The sequence below is a fragment of the Epinephelus fuscoguttatus genome, linkage group LG19 (assembly GCF_011397635.1).
Source record: "Epinephelus fuscoguttatus linkage group LG19, E.fuscoguttatus.final_Chr_v1".
NCBI classification, from domain to species: domain Eukaryota; kingdom Metazoa; phylum Chordata; class Actinopteri; order Perciformes; family Serranidae; genus Epinephelus; species Epinephelus fuscoguttatus.
Genome location: NC_064770.1, coordinates 4,594,401 through 4,612,164, shown reverse-complemented (window position 1 = coordinate 4,612,164; position 17,764 = coordinate 4,594,401). Strand labels below are relative to the sequence as shown.

Here is a 17,764-nt window from a genome sequence, read left to right as displayed (position 1 = left end):
ATGCACAAACAGCACAAATTAGCACCCCATGAATTATATTACATCCTTAACATAACGTTAAGTAATGTTTCCTGGTGGAGGTGAGGTTTAAGTAAGTGAAGTGATTGTGGTTAGGTTTAGCAAAAGAAACATGAGGACATACCTTAAAAGGACTCAAAGTTCAGTTAAAGTTTGACTCAGTTCTGAACACTGGTTTCTCAATAAAGTACTAGGTCAAGTCCCAACATGCTGCCAAATTGGACCACTCGGGACCACTTTTCTCTTTACTCACGTCAGTGCATTTGTGACGTAATTGCAGCCTTCCATATACATGAATTACACATGAATTACTCGTTCATCGTAACGTGGGAAATGTACAAATTTTGGTGCATTACTTTGGTACTAACAGTGCATGCGAACAGCCTATTCTATGATACTAGGCTGGTACATGCAGCTGAAGGCCTTAAAAGCTAATAAGTGGACCTCTGAGATTTCGGGGGGGTTTTGTTTTGTTTTTTGTTACATACACTTCACATCAAGACTCCAGTGCCTTTATTGAAATATTTAACATAAAAGATATTCATTGGATAGCCAACAATTTGCAGTGCAGCATTTACAGTACCTTTGTGATTGATGAATGGTGTCTTTTACAAACCTATAATTAAGTTCTTAAAGGCACTTCATTGATGTTCCACAAAGTTCTTTGAAGTACCTCAGAGACACAAAGTTTAAAATGAACATTTGCAAGACCATTCCAGGGTTTTTAGACAGTCAGATGAGACATTTTTCAATTACAACTGTAAAATTGCAGGTATAAACACACTTTTGAGTCATGATCACTCTGTATACCATTAAATGTAAGAATGCAAGAAAAAAAAGAGTTTGGCATGTTTCGATTCTAAAATATTTAGACATCAGTATTGCTAATAAAGCTTATTCAACTTCTAATCTTAAATTTATTCTTATTTCTGCTGGAAGCATTTCATCTCTTTCTACCAGTGAAAAAAGTGAAAGCCTTAGGAATGTTTTTTTAAATCTGAAAACCACCCAGACCCACACTGGGTAAAGTCTTAATTCGTAATGTTTCTAGATATATTCGTATCACCAGACAGGTTGGACAGATGTGTGAAATGGTTTAAATATGCACAGTCCATATATGCTGTACAGTATGTGTGCAGTGTGTGAGGTTAGGAATTTATTATTATCTTTTACAAGGCCACTGAGCAGCTGTTTATGCACTATAAAGGTGCTTCAGGTAAGAGTTTCATGTCAGAATACAGCTGTCTAATCATCTTAAATAATAAAATGGGTCTCCAAAAGAGAAGAGTGTCCACTCATCAGTAACTGAACTTCTCAACATTTACTTTATTTTCTGAATGGTTCCAGTGGTCTCTGAAAGAAACAGAAGAGTTTAAGTTGTTTTTTTGTTTTTTTTAATGCTATCTTTGCTAGTTACTGAAACCTTTACTGCATTAGGTACAAAAGGAGTGTATAATATATGCTACATGGTGTACTATTAAAATGTATTTCTATGCAGATGTGACTCAATTCTCACACCAGATTTGATCTAATCCCAACATTGTCTCAAGTCTTTTCCAGAGGTCTCTTCAAAATTGGACTTGCCTGAAGTACCTCCAAAGGGAGACATCTAAGACACATCCATATTAGATCCCCAAACCACCTTGACTCAGGTAAATTTTGTTTATATAGCACCAATTCAAAAGTTATCTCAAGACAGTTTTAAAATAGAGCCAGTCTACTTCATACTCTTTAATGGAACTCAAGAGGCCTTTTGGCAACCCAGTCACCAAAACAAAATTGTTGGCATGGTACATTTCTGCAAACCATAAATTTAATTTGTATGTTATTATGTAGTTGATATGTTGAAACTTTAATGTTTCAGCAATGCTATATTTAACTTGTCTTTAGGTTTAGACACAAAAGATTAGGAAAGATCATGTTTTGACTCAAAATATCTTGTTTTGGGGGTACAATTCCACCTGGAAAATGCCACGATTTCTTGGTTAAAAAAAACCAACCAACTGCTTCTTGTGGCACTATCCCTTTTAGAAAAACAGCAATGGGTCGCTAAAAAAAAGGCCTCACCGAGATGTCTTGCGAGTCGCCACCCCATCACTTCTATCTCTGGATGACAAAGTCAGATCATATACTTGATCAATTTAAAAATGAATATATGGTAAGTTAGCCTAGTAAGACCATCCTAATGACGTAAGTTCAAATCTCTGTTTTGCTCTCTGTATCAGTTTGGCCCTGCTGTCTTCTCAAACTCTCTTCAGAAATTAAAATCCAGTGAGGGCCAATCAGTGATCCGCACTGTAGCTGACAACATAAGCAGCAAATCAGGGACTGTGTTGTAGCTGATGGCGTAAATACAGGCCGCAGCTTGCAGAACAGTAATGGCAGCTCCCGAAGCCACAAGCGCTTACTCTAATGTTAGTAGAATAAACACAGCAATAAGTGAAGTTATTGCAGAAATAGAGTCAATGACAACAGTTCAACAAGAACAAGAGCATGCACATGCAGGGTTTCCTGATGCTGCTGTTCTCTTCTGCCATGGCGAATTTAGTAAACTCTCATTACGCCTTTGTGCGGTGCATTTAAGGGTGAGGAGAGGGGCTCATTTGATTGGTGTGATGTGTAAAACCCACTCCACGCCTTCTCTCCTCCCTCTTTCCGACTTGTGCAGGTAGGAGGGACGGAGGTGGGAAAGAGGAGTAGCTGTGCCAGCACGCACAGTGTGCCAAACTTGCAAAATCTGCCTGGCTACACCTAGTTGGCGAAGCGCAGGTGCGTTGTGCATCCGCCTCGCTCGGTCTGCGAAACTAGAAACCTAAGTCTTTAAGATAAAAAGAGAAAAGAAAAGAAAAAAAGTTTTAACATACAGTAAGTCTGTTGTTTTATGATAAACAATTCAACTGAACATATTTTGCCTGCCAATTTGTTTTGCTGATAGCTTTTCTGATATTTTGATGTTGGGTAACCAGTAGCTTAGCTCACTACATTTACCAAGTAGCCCAACACTGCTCTTCACAGCATCTCTAAGAATAAGCCTGGCCAACTTATTAAAGAATTTCATTTTGACTACTTGCATTTGTGATCTTTTTTGCCATTAACCAAAGCTCATATGTAAAGTTCAGGACAAGGATCAACTGGTATATTGAGAGCTTTTCCTTCAGGCTCAACTCCCCTTCACCGTGACTTTAATGCCTCACTGCCAGCAATGGCATCAATTCATCTATCTATCAACTGGTCCATCTTACCCTAACTTGTAAACAAGACCTCAAGATACTTAAACTCCTTCACCTGGGGCAGATATTCAATACAAACCTGAAGGCGGCAATCTATCATTTTCTTGCAGAGTACCATGGCCTCAGAATTAAAGGCACTGACTCTCATTCCAGCCGCTTCACTCTTGGCTGCAAACCATCCCAGTGTGCATTGGAGGCAGAGCTTGGTCAATGACCATTGACCTCTCCTGTATCCTTGTCTGAGTAAAGAGCTGGTCAGCTGTTAACATCCCTTAGTATTCCCTAAATGTTTGAAGATCCTTTGGAATAGCTGCTAAACAAATTAGTTGATGGCTTTTTTTTATTATTGTTTGGCTTTATTATGTATGACTTCTATTTCCGCACCCAAAAACATTTCAGATATTTGTGTTAAAATTAACTTGTTAAAACCTGTTAAAAACCAGTGTTTCTTCACCCCAATGCACATGTTGCAGAGCAGTGTATAGGAGCTGCCATGCTCTGCAATTATGCTTGTGGGTGAAGTGTGATCATATTTAATGGACATGATGGGGAGAACTGTAAAAAATAACACCCAGGTTATCAGAAAAAAAGGTTCTCCTAAAATCTGATTCTACTCTTCATGTATCATATTCCATCATGACTATGAGCCCATCTATCTAAATTGCTCTGGTATGTGGTGCCTGAATACTTTGGCCCTGACAATTCACTGCAGACATCAAGCACTGCACAAGAGGATTCCTTCAGGCGAGTTGGAGCACGAGCATGCAGACACAGACACAGACACACACACAGACACCACACACACACACACACACACACACACACACACACACACACACACACACACACAGAGTTGTAGTCGCACTCACACATGTATATACACACAGATGCACCGTCTGGAGCTATCGAGCATATCACAGGAAACAGGGCAATTAAGCAGCCACAGAGAGAGAGAGAGAGAGAGAGAGAGAGAGAGAGAGAGAGAGAGAGGAGCCAAACCCATGTGACTAAATTCCCACAGCCACCACAAAACACACACACACACACACACACACACACACACACACACACACACACACACACTCCTGTTGGGTCGGGGGGCTCTCATTAGCCCTGTGGCTCTGAACCAGGGGGGATTAATGCCACAGTGGCTTTTCATGATATGAACAGAGGGTGGTGTGTGTGTGTGTGTGTGTGTGTGTGTGTGTGTGTGTGTGTGTGTGTGTGTGTCCTTCAGTTGGGGTTTAGTGAGTAAGCTACTTTGAGTGTCTGGTTGTTACACTGAATGAGGTTGAACTAAAGTAATGTGTCACTAAAGACAAATACACTGCAACTTTGTTCAGCATGTTACCAGAAAAAAAGGAATTATTGACTTCAGGACATTAAGAACTAATTATTATTGGAACGAAATCATCTGACTGGGTGTTTCTTAAGGTGAGGAATGTTGACTGTCTTTCAGAGAAATCAATTCTTACTACCTGTGAAAATACAATAAAAGCAGTAATCTCCTAACTCAGTCCAAAGAGACAAAAGTTCATCCTCTGGGGAATATGAGTGTGCACACAAAATCTACATCCAGTCCACAGCATTTTCTTCCTTCAAACTACAAGAAAAAATGGAAAGTATAAAAACATGAGGGGAAATTAACCAACTCCTGAAAGAGCAGATACATAAAGAGAGGATGATAACACCGCTGTTCACATGACATCAAGTCAGAAGAACTCATGTTTATAAGTTATGAAATGATTCTCAAAATGAAAACAAGATTTTAATTAAGCTTTTGGAAATTAAGAAAACTCCAGCAATTATTTACATTAAATCAATGAAAGGTGAAAAGATTAGTTCTCATCACTAAATTCCTATATGATATAGATTGTCAGTGATGAACTGGGTCAGCCTGTACAATGTACAAGTGCTCATGAATCTGTAATGTGTCATGATGTAGTGCAGCAATGGCCCTGAATAACGAGTGAGGACTGATTTAATCACATCTATTCGAGACCTTCACCAGCCACGGCCAGTGGTGCATTTATGTGCTCCTCAGATGTTTGTTCTTCTGACTTCGGTATGTTTATGAGCTTTAAGTTGTATTGTGGGAAAACATGGATGTTTCAAAGAAGATGTGCTGTTAAATTTTATTGCTCAGTGTTGAAACAACATGTTGATAACAAAGAGCAAATGAAATGCATCTGGTGAGCCACTGAATATGATCTAATTTTTCAGATTGGTCCAATACAACATGAATGCAGCAAAAGGCTGCAGAGGTAAATCACACCAGTGCCACCACGGTGTGTAATGTGCAGCACGTCAAGTGCCACTCCTGGCACACAGTGGACATGTTGCACTGCAGCTTGTCAACAAACAACCATGCAAAGTTATTGCTACTTTTACTGAAAGATCTGTTCTTCCTCCACCTCTGCATTAGCTTAAAATCATGTGTGGACAGCCCCTAACTAAACTTGATTTCTCACCTGACGAGCCCATCTCCAGAGCTATGACTCACCAGGCAATATCTTTTTGGACATTGTCTTTTTGATGATAGGACTGTAAGTCGCTGAGCTCGAGATATTTCTCAACCTCAACGGGTCTCTCTCCTCAGCCATTCTTTGTCATATACAAGACAGTAACAGCTACAGTGTTGTCTTTACGCATCAGGGGTGAGGAGAGGAGTCAAGCTGCCATAGGAGCAGAGAAAAGAGCTGCTGTGGGAGCCCGTATGTACAAGCAGAAGAGTGAGTGGGGGAAAAAATACATTTAATTCCCGGGACGGTGAGGCCGGAAATAGGACAGTGGTGTAAAGTGCCTTGGGGCAGCATGTCCAGTAGCGCCAATGCACGTCTAACCGCCATGGATGTGGGGTTTTACATTGAAAATAATAAGATCATATTTTCTGATGTGCAGCGTTCGCTGCCGGTGTGTTTTGGCCTTTACTGGGACGTCTGCTACTTGCCCTTCAAAAAGCGCCAGTGACATTTCTGTAACATTGAGAGACTGACATCATATTTTACAAACAGCATTAAAGCTCAAAAGGTTTAATACATTTATATGTTTGAACTGAAAGGAACCGATTCTGTGAAAAGAATTGGTCTGCCCATCACTAATGTTTTACAATGTGGAGCATCCTTCTTTTTCTTCTTCTTTTTCTACTTCTTCTAATGAGGATCCGGCAGGCTGTACACTAATAAAATGTAATACTAACCTCCACAGCAAGAGTTTAATCTTTACCTTATATTTTCAAATAAAGCCCAGAAGCATAGAGAAATTTCAGGACTACTCTATCAATCAGGAGACACAGAAACAGATTTGCAGGAGAAAGCTGGTAAACCCAGACCTGACAGGTTCCTTAACAACTGTTGCCTTTCATTTCTGTATTTGTTACAAGAGAGCACATCTTGCTGGACTGTTTCCAATTCTCCATACTGACACAAACCGTCTGGATGCTTGGCTATGGCTTTTAAATAACTGGCTAAACCACAATGCCCCAGTCTCAGCCTTGTTTAAACAACATCATCCCTTCTTCCAGATTTAATCATCCTCTTACAGAGGGCTGCAGAGAGAAGTAACATATGCCCCTTCACATTTCTTTCCACTCTTTTTGCCACTGAAGCTCTTGTTTTTCTTTGGCAAATGCTAAATCATTCACAGTTTCCCACCTGAACATTCAAATCAATAGTTTCTCTTAAAATAGCTTCCTTAGCCACTTTATCAGAGATTTCATTTCCGACTAGTCCCATGTGTCCTGAGGCCCACAGAAACCTTACTTAATAGCAGGGTCATAAATATAGACAGTGCAGGCAGTGCGACTGCTCTGGGGCCCCTGGGGTTGAGGAGTCCGTATAGAGTGGGCCCTATAAGTGATTCAGATTGCCACCTTGGAAATATATGTGTTCAAAGATAAATGATAAAACAAACAAAATAAAAGCCATTTGCTTTATGCATTTCCTTAAAAAAGGCACACCCACAGTTTTGTTTTATTTTTCATTTTTAAATAGCAGCTATCTAAAACAAAATTAAATACTTTTCTATATGAGCTATAAAATCTATAAATATACTCTAAAAACAATTTAATCAAATAATTAATGTCTTACTTTCATTGATATTTTGTCAGATATGCAATGATGATTGCTGGGTAATATGTGTGTTGATGTTGTTGACAGTACATGCATGATAGTGTGCAATAGGGCCGTCATAATAATGGGCACTAGGGCCCGTCCTCATTTCTTTATTCCACTGCTTGGCAGCTCAATCCTTAACAAACTGCACAAGACCTCAAGGAGCAGATCAGGGCAGGCCCTTGACGTCTAACCTCTCAAAGCTAACAAATCAGCAGCAGAATTGTAACAAATGACACTATTAGGGGGTTTGACCTCCTCTATCCACGACAAAGCCCATACAATTGCTTGACCTGAACATTATCTACATACATCCCAAAACCACTTTTCCCAGAGCTTGGGTCCTTTGACCATTGATGTAAGGTAGTTACAATGGCCCTAGTGCACGCTATCATGCACATATGGTTTTGTCACATGACTCATCACTCATAAGGGCACATTCCCAACACATTGTTGAGGGACCTACTCTCTCTATTGGCCCTCAACCTCATGGGCCCCAATGCAACAGCACTACCTGCACTGTCTACATTTACGCCCTTGCCTGAGACCAATGTGGAGCATCCTAAGTGAAAGGTTGGTCACTATGTCGGTAGGCAAGGGGCTAGACTGGCCTTTTCTGTGAGCCCGCTGGGTAAGACTCTGAACAGACAGACACTTCTCAGTCCTTTTGACGCCTATAGGAGTCAGCAAAGGAAAGAGAAATTTGACTGAGGATTTTTTTTTCCAGGTGTTGCATACGGCTCCGCCCAACAGCCGTCCGTCCTCCGCCCCCTGTCACCCCCGGGTCCGGGCTGCATCCTGCAGGCAGCCGAGCAGAGGGGCAGGAGGGGGGCTGGGCTACAGACACGCCGATGCTCCTGGAGTTCAGGCAGCGAGGACACGCACAGGACAGAGAGGACAGCCAGGACACAGCTCAGCGCAGTCGGCTCCTTGTCTGCACACATTAGCCCGGACCAGTGTAGCTTCTTTTTGATAGGGAATACAAGTTACCCAGAGAGTTCCGTTTTATCTCATCTGGCTCGGAGCGGCATCACGGAGCCTTCTGCACTCAGTCAGGATGTCGGAACTTTCCGTGAATGACCACCTCGAAGGGATTTTATCAGATTTTGAAGGTATGTAGGTTGTAATATTAAAATTACTTTACTGCTGCCTGTTTCGTTGGCATGTAAATGTGGAGCTGTAGCTTGAGGCTGTTTCACCTTCTCTGTTCAAAGTGAAAACTTGTGTCTGTATGGGGGGGGCTAAACGGCAACGTTACTAAACGTACTTTTTGTGAAGTAGGCTGGTTTTCCTGAAAAATGACTGTTGCAGTCAGGTGCGCAAATAGCCTGTACACTGAAATTTCCCAGACTTTTAAAATGCAAACAACCATCTGTAGCCTGCAATAAAAATCAGATTGTATTTAGTGCTCGTTAAAAGTAGAGCTGGGCACAATTAGTCCATCCACTTCCACACTGGTTGATCACAGGGAAAGAGGAGTAAAAAAAATCAAAATCAAGGGACTGTTCTTTACTTAACACAGGAAGGGGGTGGTTGGGTTGGGACTTGATTTTATTTATTTATTTATTTTCAATCTTGACCCTCCCTGAAGCTACAAATAGTTCTTAGATTTTAAAACTTACCATTTCATGTTTGAAAGTTTAAAGTTAAGGACAGAATTCTGGAGTTGAAGTCAGCGATTTTGAATAAAGTGATTTTGATAAACTATCACTGTCTTAGCCCTTTGAACCTGAGCTTCAAAAATATGGAAGAAGGCAATGAGCACCGAAAAAAGAAATTACAAGATAAAGAAAAACTGCAAGAAATTAGTAAAAAATAGAAAAGTAAAACCAAAAAAATTGGTAAACAGTAAAGTTAAAAACCAACAAACAAGAAAATGACCTGAAAAAAGTGCTTAAAAATTACATTAATTCTGCACATAATTTTAGATATTTAATAATAATAATAATAATAATAATAATAACAATATAGTAATAATAAGTATAGTTTTCCCTTTCTTTTTTCACAGTTAAAATTTGTTTTTCTAAATCTATTGTTTTTTCTTTTTGCTATTTGTGGGACAGGTCTTAGTAAGTTGCTCGCTGCCTTTTTACCCTTGTTTCTGGAAGGTGTCAAAGGGTTAAGCTCAGATTTACTTCTGTTTTTTTCTGGGAAGCATTAGTTGAACATGATGCACTCAAGCATGAAAAAAGAAAAAAGCGATCCGTGATGCTCTTCCTCAGACTGCTAAACATGATGCGCTCAAGGACCGTCGGATATTTGAAAATCCATTGATAATTATGTTTTTCAATTTCTGGCTATGATAAATGGTGTAATTTTGGCGATTTTAAAGAAAACATGCTTTCCAAACCTGCTGAAGGTCGATTATTTTCATGTTTCATTAAATCACACCCTCAAAAGCATGTTTTTTTTTTATTAAAATAGCCATCTAAAGTTATGTCCCTATCCTAAGCCAGTGCTTTAAAAAAAAATAATAATATTTTTGTCTTTTTCATAGCAAAAAATTGTTTGAGTCACTTCATAATGTTTGGTTTAGTGTGCCTTTGAATGAGACTTACGGTATAATTACTGCAGTCAGATGTAAAATGGCCTGGGCAGGTAAAAGAGCAGCACTAATAACATAGTGTAGGCAAAGCCTTGAGCCCCTTTGGTGTGTGTGTGTGTGTGTGTGTGTGTGTGTATGTGTCTGTGAGAGAGAGAGAGAGAGAGAGAGAGAGAGCATCCCATAAGGAGACAATAGTATCTTTTAGAAGCAGTAAATTCAACTATGTGAATGAGCTGGCTGTAAGTCTCTCTGCTTAACATCAATTGAGGCATGGCTGGCACTGACGTTTTTTTTCTGTGATTTGTACATCCCTAAATTTTTTAATTTTTATTGTTTTCCAAAAAAGTCTGTATTCAACATTTCAGTAACACAAAAGTGAATACTTCTCTTAAAGGGAAAATGAAGAAATTAACTAGAAAGTAAACTCACAAAACCCTATCCCACAAAAAGTAAACATTAAAAAAAATATATCACTATGTATAGATAGTGTGATATTAACGGCTGCATTACAGTAAAATTATGTCATTTTCTGAACTTACCAAACAGCTCTACTATTGTATTATTTGCCTTTGCCCATGTAATTATTATAACCACATTACTGGGGATTATTCATCAAAATCAAATTCTCATCTGCAGTGATGTCGCCGTAAAAATAACCGCTTTTTTATGGCACTATCCATCCAGGGAAAGCAGTAATGTAATGACTGATCTTTTGTGGCACTATCTCAGCAGGAAACACAGTGATGTCACAGTAAAAAACAACTGCTTGTCATGGCACTATCCCTGCAGGAAGCCATGGTCACTGCAGTGATGCCACGGTAGAAAAATAAATGCTTTTCATGGCATTATCTCGACTGGACACACAGTGATGTCACAATAAAAAAGAAATGCTTTTCATGGCATTATCCTGGCAGGAAACGCAGTGATGTCACAGTAAAAAACTACTGATTTTTCGTGGCACTATCTTGGCAAGAAACACAATGATGTTGAAGTTCAAACCAACTGCTTTTCATGACACTATCCCAGCAGGAATTGTAGTGATTTCTCCATAAAAACAACCACTTTTTGTAGCACTATCCTGGCAGGAAATGTAGTGATATTGTGGTAAAAAACAACCGCTTTTCATGACACTATCCCAGCAGGAAACGCAATGACATCATGGCAAAAACACAATGGGCTCTAGTTTCCCGGCGCAGCGCAGGGTGGCGAACCCCACGCAGAGCTAGTTTCAAGCAGCGCAACCCGAGGCGCGCTCAGTTTGGTAGTTTGGCAGACTGAGGTGCGCTGAGATGGGTGTGGTGGCGCAGCAGGGGGAGGTGTCGACAGACCCAGCTTGGCGCAGTGACAGTTTTGTGCCAAAAGGCTTCGCCAAAGGTGCGCTAAAAGCTCGCCAGCTGAAACCACGTCTACTGTCAGTGCAGGCGGAGCGCAGCCGGTGTAAGCTGAAGTTTGGCTGACTGGCGGACAGTGCGCACACGTCACCAAAACCTCACAGACAGGTTTCCAGAATATCAGGCACATTAACAATGCAATAAATACCCACAAAAACACTATTCAATGCAACTATCTGCAATCAGCACATAAATGTGTCTCTATATCGACTGTCCCGTCACATCTGATGTCAGATCAAAGGGATTGGCACCGTTTGGCACGTTTGGCACGCGTAATGGAAACCCAACCTGATTTGATTAACACAGTTGCAAAGTAATGAGTTCACATCCCTCTCAGCCAACCACAAACAGCCACAGCATCTTATGTTATGTCAAACTTGCAAAATCCACCTGGCCACACCCAGTTGGTGAAGCGCAGGTGCGCTGCCTCTCCGCCTCACCCGGTCTGCGAAACTAGAGGCCAATGGCTTTTCTTGGCACTAGCACAGGTGGAAACACAGCATGGGTCATTAAAAAACACCCACATTTGGTAACCTAAAAGCCCCTGGGTATGAAGCCATAACTTGCTAAAAAAGTAGATTTTGCTGTTTGTTGGAATGGTGATCTGCAGCTTGGCAGGTGTCTCACCTACATGCAGGTGGCATGCCATCCTCCATCACCTCCATCTCCCGATGACAAAGTCAGCCCATACACTACATCACTTCAGAAATGTTGATATGATACTTATGAAACATACAATTGTAACATATCCGTTAGGGTTGGGCGATGTCTACCCGAGATATGATGATGTCCACAGTGAAACATCTCAATGGATGATGACATTGTTGTCTGGGGGTGTCAGAATAGAAAAGACTTCTGTTCCAGAGGGTATGGACAAACAATGTATTTTGTTGTAAAATTTGGAGGACTTGTTGTTCTTTAATGCGCTAGAAATGGATATTCTTTTTTACCTGGTTTTAGCCATCTGCTTTCGAGTGATGTTGTCCACTCTACGTCATTAACATATTTGTTGACGCAAAACCAGAAAAACGTTCTTACAATATAACGTCTAAAGACAACGACAACAGGGGTTTCTGTCATATTACCGCCCAGACAGAGCTTTTTGAAAATGCTGTCCAAAGTGAATACTGTCAAAAGGTCGGTCTTATGTCATGGTGTGGACATGGAAAATACATGACATATGATCTGACTGTCTTGTGATCAACCTTTCACAAGCAGTGAGTGTTCTTCCACTTGCCAGCAAGCTTTCTGTCGCCTCCAATTTTCTGTCATCACTTATTTGGAATTCAAATATAACCTTACACAGGATACAGTTGCTGTGAGTGATGATAATGTAACAATTTGAGAATAAACAAAAGAGAAGAAAAATGAAGAACAGCTTCTTTAACTCCTGTGTGAGCATCTTCAGAGTGAGGACAGTGAGGGCAGGAAAGAATGTCAGAATGAACAGACTTTGTTCTTCCTCAGGGTGATCCATCATGTCCTGGGACCCTGCAGGGACAGTACAACAAAAGCTGCCCCATCTCATTTCGTTCTTACTTTCTTTCCACATTCCTCTGTTTAGACAGGTGTTGATCTGTGCCTCTAAACAAATTAGCGTAGCCTTTGGCCGAAGACCGCCACTGTAGCTGCTTTTGCACAACTGTTGGCTATTTGAAACCGATGCCATAGAACAGCCATTACCTTTTTAGACTTTAAAAATGAAAGCTAGCTAAAGAAATAAAAGTAAAGATTTGTACAAAGATTAATCATAATTATCCTTTTGTAAAACTGATATTTTTAAGCGGTACTGTGTTGACTACCTGAATATGGGGTCTCTGCTGTCATAGTTTGAACTTCGTAATATACCACAAATTTTCAGTGGAGACAGGTCTGGACATCAGGCAGGTTAGTCTAGTCCCCGTACTCTTTTACTATGAAGCCACACTGTTGTAACACGTACAGAAAGTGGCTAGGGCTGGGTACTGCTTGCATTTAAATCAATACTGGTACTGGTGCCAGTATCTTGAATTTGGTACGGTAAGGTACCTTGTTTTGTGTGTGTGTGTAATAGTTTGCGTTTAGATACAACTGAAAATATGTTGAATGTGCACATGATGTAATTTAGAAAACGCAATCACAAACAGCAGTGATGCAAGTTACCCATGATGCCATGGGCACCAACACACCCCCATACATCACAGATGCTGGCTTTTGAACTTTGATGCTGGTAACAATCAAGATGGTCGTTTTCCTCTAGTTACATCCATGATTTCCAAAAACAACAAATTTCCAAACACAAACAAATTTTAAATGTGGACTAGTCATACCACATGTTGTGTCAGTCCATCTCAGATGAGTTTAGGCTCAGAGAAATCTGCAGTGTTTCTGGATGTTGTTGATATATGGCTTTCACTTTGCATGGTAGACTAAGATAGATTGGTACATTTGCAGATGCAGTGATGAACTGTTTTCACTGACAGTGGTTTTCCAAAGTGTTCCTGGGCATGTGTAGTAATATTCTTTATACGGTCTTGTTGTTTTTTAATGCAGTGCTGTCTGAAGAATTGAAGTTAGTGGGAATATTGATTTTTGGCCACACCCCCTACATGCAGAGATTCTCTGAATCATAAGTTAATATTATGGATTATAGATGGTGAAATTCCTAAATTCCTGCAAATGTACATTGAGCAGCATTGTTCTTACACTGCTGGGCACACCTGCACAATTCATTTTACAAAGTGGTGAATGTTGCACCATCCTTGCTTGTACACAGCTGAGTCTTTTGACACTGCCCCTTTAATATTCAACCATGATACTGTCACCTGTTTATAATTAACCTGTTTACCTGTGAAATGTTGCAGGAGTTTTTGAGTATTGCACAACTTTCCCAGTCTTGAGTTGCCCCTGTCCCAAGTTTTTTGGAACATGTTGCAGGCATCAAATTCAGATGGAGTTTATATTTACCAAAAATAAAATTCTTACCAGTTTGAACATCAAATATCTTTGTACTGTATTTAATTAAACATACTATGTCAGATGGGATTTAGTAATCATTGCATTCTTTTTTTCATTAAGGTTTTACACAGTATCCCAACTATTTTTGGAGTAAGGTTGTAACTGAATAAATTAACACTGAAAATGAAACATACGCTATTCAGCTTTCAGCACTTGATCTTTTTGCAAAAGAAATGATTCAGTCTACCTGTAACAATTATAGAGGCTCCATATGATCCTGTATTAAAGGCAGTGAATCTGATTGCTCCTGCAACTTGGTTAGGGTTGAGAGCCCCCATGGTAGGGAAATAGTCAGACGTGACGGATCTAAATTTGATTTGGTAACAGGAGAGCAATTGTTGATGCTGGGCTAGCCAGCCAGCTGTGGAATGCTGGGTGGAAGATGGTGCCTCATTTCCAGTGCCCACTTCTGTTTTAATCAGATGGAGTGGAGCCACCATGTAAAAGGCATGTTATTTAAGGAGCACTATTAAAAAGAGGGAGTTTTGTGTGTGTCTTTACACTCAAATCAGAGGAGAAGATTTGATCCACATTGTAAAAAACACTGTAAACACTGAAATAATATTGGTATTTAAAACTTTCCAGAATCGTTCACTATAAATGTTCTCTTTGAAAGACAGAACAGAATTACCCATGCACATGTAGTGAGTCAGAGCCTTGAATATGGTTTATGGAACACATTGGATGCTTTTTTTGGAAGTAATAAATATCTGGTACTGCATGTAAATGGCTGGTAATAACAGGTGCAATAGTTTCTCAGACCCTCTCATCAATGCTTCGGTGATCGACAGTGTGAGAGTTACACACTCAATGTGCACTTTATTACAACAGTTTATCTTTTTGCAAACAGATTAAAAGTAGTGATTGACAGGTGGGCACAGCGTCTGTTTTTAATGTTGCCCTCTGGCTGGGAAATAAATTTTACAGATAAGATCTTGAGCTGACAGTTTCATATGTGAAACTATGCCTGTATGAGTAGGTTGTAAGTGATGTCACGCACCTAGTGTTGGGCTCAGGGATTCTCCCTTTTATTCTCTCCACTTCTGCACTTCAAATAGGACACAGTGTAGCTTACTGGGACCCTTCAGCTGCACTTTTAGAGAGGAAGAGGCACAATCCTGATAGTCATTAGTTTGCCAACCCCTGGCAACAAGCAGAAAATTTGTAGTCATTTGTAGTTTTACCCTCTGATAATTTTATCCTCCACTCTGTAAAATAAACAGCAAAATGCCCAGTTCCTAGGCCTGCCATCCCCGGGAGCTGATTGTAGCACACCGGCCTGATTATGGAGGTTACTGGTGTTTCCGGAGCTTCGCTATAGTCCGGTTAAGTTCGGGTTGCCACACATAAGAGCAGTTTTTCTGTTTCTATTGGGAAAGGTTGTGGATGGCACCAATCCTTTTTGGTACCAAACCTTTTTTTTTTTTCATCCCTCTGTTGCGGTACCACACTGATCCGGTACTAAAAGGTGGAGCTGGAAACACCGCAATTCGTTGATTGATCACTCTTGCTCTGGGCAAGAGTTGTAACAGGTTTTGAGGCTTATGCAACCCCAGTTCATACATTAGTAAACTATAACTATAAAATTAAAGGATGTTTTGCTGCCTCTAGCAGCAGCTATAGGCTGAGAAAAATAATTGAATTCACGCAGTAGTTCAAAGGCTACTGCCAGCAGCTACCAGCAACTTTCAAGGTGGAACATTTTCTTGCATGTTTCTCAGTGCATAAGTTGATGACGTTAATCTATCAACACACCTTCAATGCCAATGTGATAACTGACACTGAATAATTTTGGACTTCTAGGACTGTCCTGAGTACCGCTGATACCCAACCCTATATATTACACTTGCCACCACCTTTGATTAAACGAGCATTCGAGTCAAGCCCTAATAATTTTATATATACTTTCTTGTATATATTAACAGGTGTTAATTACTTTAAAAATGAAAATATTTTATTTATATCACAATTCTGATGTCAGAATATTCATAAGAATTAAAATGTTCATTGCTCTTTGTCTTATTTCCCAGAATGAATTTGTGTCAACTTTCACAGTAGAGCAGCCATTTAAGCATGTACACTCCACAGGTCCGCTGTTGTAGCTTGCCCTATTCTGTCTGTAGGGTATGTTTAATGTGCGCTACAAACATCAGTTGATACAATCCATCAATCCATTAATATACAGATATTTGCTGTGTTCAAAACATATGGACATAATAGCAAAAAATCAAGTCCTGGAACATGTATTTTACCACTGACTGGCTGAATGATGGCATTTTTGTGTAGACTAACTTTTTCTGGAAATAACACTAAATGGCATTTGAGTGTAAGGACTCTTTGTTTCATAGTCAGGAATATATTTTCAAAGGTGGGGACAAACACAGGAGTTACTTGGGTGAATCAGCAGACTAAGTAGAGGCAGTGGATGGTGTTTACTTGATTGGAGGGACAGACAGGAGGGCATTGGGGCCTTTTAGTGACATGGGAGATTAGAGGAGGTCAGGGGGGCCAAGAGCTGCCCCTCACAGTCCTGTCACATCCTGGTACTGCACTCCGGCAGGGCGCGAACCCTGCAAAGATCAGAGGGGGTCCCATGACTTACTGACCCAGTGACCACACACCACACTCACACTCACTCACACCACACCACACCATACCACACGCACACATCCACACTCACCCACCCACCTACATACACACACACACAGAGCTTGTTGTCTTTGCTCATGACAAGTGGTACATTCCAGCCTGTATCAACGCAGTGGAGCACAAACACTAACGAGAGTCACCAGTTTGTTTGTGTTTTCGGTTTGCCATTAATACAAAATAAAAGAACAGAGAGCTATACAGGCAGTAATGTGCGTTAACAGGCATACACTCGTATTTTGCACACACACTTTCCCCAGATCTCATGAACAAGTGTTTCCAGCTCATCAGCCTAAATCCCTCTCTGTCTTGAGCCCATGATCACACACACACACACAGGTAGCACTTAATGTGTCTTGCTGCCAAGTCATTTTTCCATGATGGATCAGAACTTGGCACGACATCAGTGCGGGCTGCCTGGTACCCAGACATGTCTGGAGTTGTCAAGTCTTTAAGACACACTGGATCAGTTCTAATGAACCAGTGAGAGAGCGGACACAAAACCATTACTGCAGGCAAAGTATAAAGAAAAAAAATCAGGAAGGTTCAAATTCAGTGTCATGATCTCAGGTTTGAATTTTCCCAGAGCACACCTATGCAGACCCATTTGTATTCAAATATTCCTCAACTATATCCATTTGCTGGTACTTAAAGAATAGAATTAGTGCCTTAGTTGTATGCATCTGTGAATCTTCATCTTAAGTTGCAAAAACATGGATGCTTCACACATATCTAACCCCTCATCTCCAGGCAACACAGACAATCTATATAGACAGCACAGTTTCAAGGTGGACATCGAAGATGAGTATAACCAAGTCAGTATCT

At 40.4% G+C, this 17,764-nt stretch overlaps 2 protein-coding genes across 2 annotated transcripts in view; one reads left to right on the top strand and one right to left on the bottom strand.

Moving 5' to 3' along the window:
- The window catches only part of LOC125878864 (uncharacterized), a 489,748-nt gene that overhangs the window by 288,772 nt on the left and 183,212 nt on the right, over window positions 1-17,764 (bottom strand). The window lies entirely within an intron of this gene.
- Window positions 8,191-17,764, top strand: part of septin12 (septin 12) — a 111,591-nt gene continuing 102,017 nt past the window's right edge. The window contains exon 1 of the mRNA XM_049560187.1: window positions 8,191-8,472. Coding sequence (XP_049416144.1) covers window positions 8,418-8,472 — 55 coding nt within the window. The 5' untranslated portion in view covers window positions 8,191-8,417. The remainder of the gene's footprint in view (window positions 8,473-17,764) is intronic.